General features: G+C 37.1%; 1 protein-coding gene across 1 annotated transcript; it reads right to left on the minus strand.

Annotated features, from left to right (window-relative positions):
• Positions 1–294: 294 nt before the first annotated feature.
• On the minus strand, positions 295–890 carry LOC111672047 (phosphatidylinositol 4,5-bisphosphate 3-kinase catalytic subunit alpha isoform-like; the record flags this gene model as incomplete). The annotated part of the gene is made up of 2 exons (XM_023429327.1): positions 295–545; positions 681–890. Coding segments are annotated over 2 exons (461 nt in total), but the record flags the coding sequence as incomplete, so codon positions are not given.
• Between the last annotated feature and the right edge of the window lie 186 nt (positions 891–1,076).

The following is a 1,076-nucleotide window of genomic DNA, read 5'->3' on the forward strand; positions in this document are numbered from 1 at the left end:
TGTTTGACATTCACATTATTACTAGGCTTATCAACATGTAAATTATTGGATTTTACAATTACAACTCAGCAATAGCTGAAACATTCAGCACTTTGTACTTAATATACCATGATATTTATGGTCTGTTTCTGAAACAGCACATTTTACAGGCAGCACATTTTCTCATAAATTTCATTTCATGTCATAAATGTCAAGCCCATTTGAACTGGATGATAATTTGACGTGAAGTGGATCTCTCCCCCCTTGAAGTACAATAGCATCAGATGCAGCTAAGCTAAGATTAAATTAGATTACCTTGTACTGACTCAGAGGGTATTTCTCCAGTAAGTACTCGTCGCAGCCACAGACTTTGAGGATGTACTTTCCCTGATACTCCTGCACACACATCTTTAACTGTTCCTGGGAGAGCAGCATGCTGCGTGTCTTCTTACGGATGGCTTCTGCAATCACCTGCTCTGGCACATAGTCATGGTTGATCTTCAGGGTATACTTCTGTTTGTCATTGCTGGGTGACACAATAACCCAAATGACCACAATGATTTGACCTGAGGGAAAGAAAATAAAATATCTATATATTTGCTATCATTTTGCATACACAGAGAAAGTGTTTGTAAAATATATTATTGTAGTTTTATTGCAGTGAGTATTTGCTGACCAGAGCCTTGAGTAAAATGTCTTACCTTTGTCTAGCTTGTTATAGATGTGCCTGGGAAGTTCTGCTGAGGATTCTACATTGGGAGGGTACACATATAAAGCTCTACTGTGGGGTCCATTACTATCTCTGAGGTCCACAGCTTCTTTGCAAACATTTAAAATGTTCCTTCTGAAGTCCTGCACTTCTGGGTCTTTCACCAATTCAAACTCACATATAGGCATTCCAATAGCAAAACCTTCAAGGAAAAACAAATGATTAATAAAAATTAGCCATGAGTCCTTTAACCTATAAATGTTTTAAGATACATTATCATGACGTGAAATAATAATAATACAATGCAATTACATCATAACACAATATATGTTGTGGCCAGTTAAACCCAATGGTATTATGTTAATCCTCCTCACTGTGGGCAATGACA

Source organism: Seriola lalandi, unplaced genomic scaffold (assembly GCF_002814215.2).
Source record: "Seriola lalandi dorsalis isolate HSWRI2012SDOR001 ecotype SW California unplaced genomic scaffold, Sedor1 jcf7180002007679, whole genome shotgun sequence".
In the NCBI taxonomy this organism is placed as follows: domain Eukaryota; kingdom Metazoa; phylum Chordata; class Actinopteri; order Carangiformes; family Carangidae; genus Seriola; species Seriola lalandi.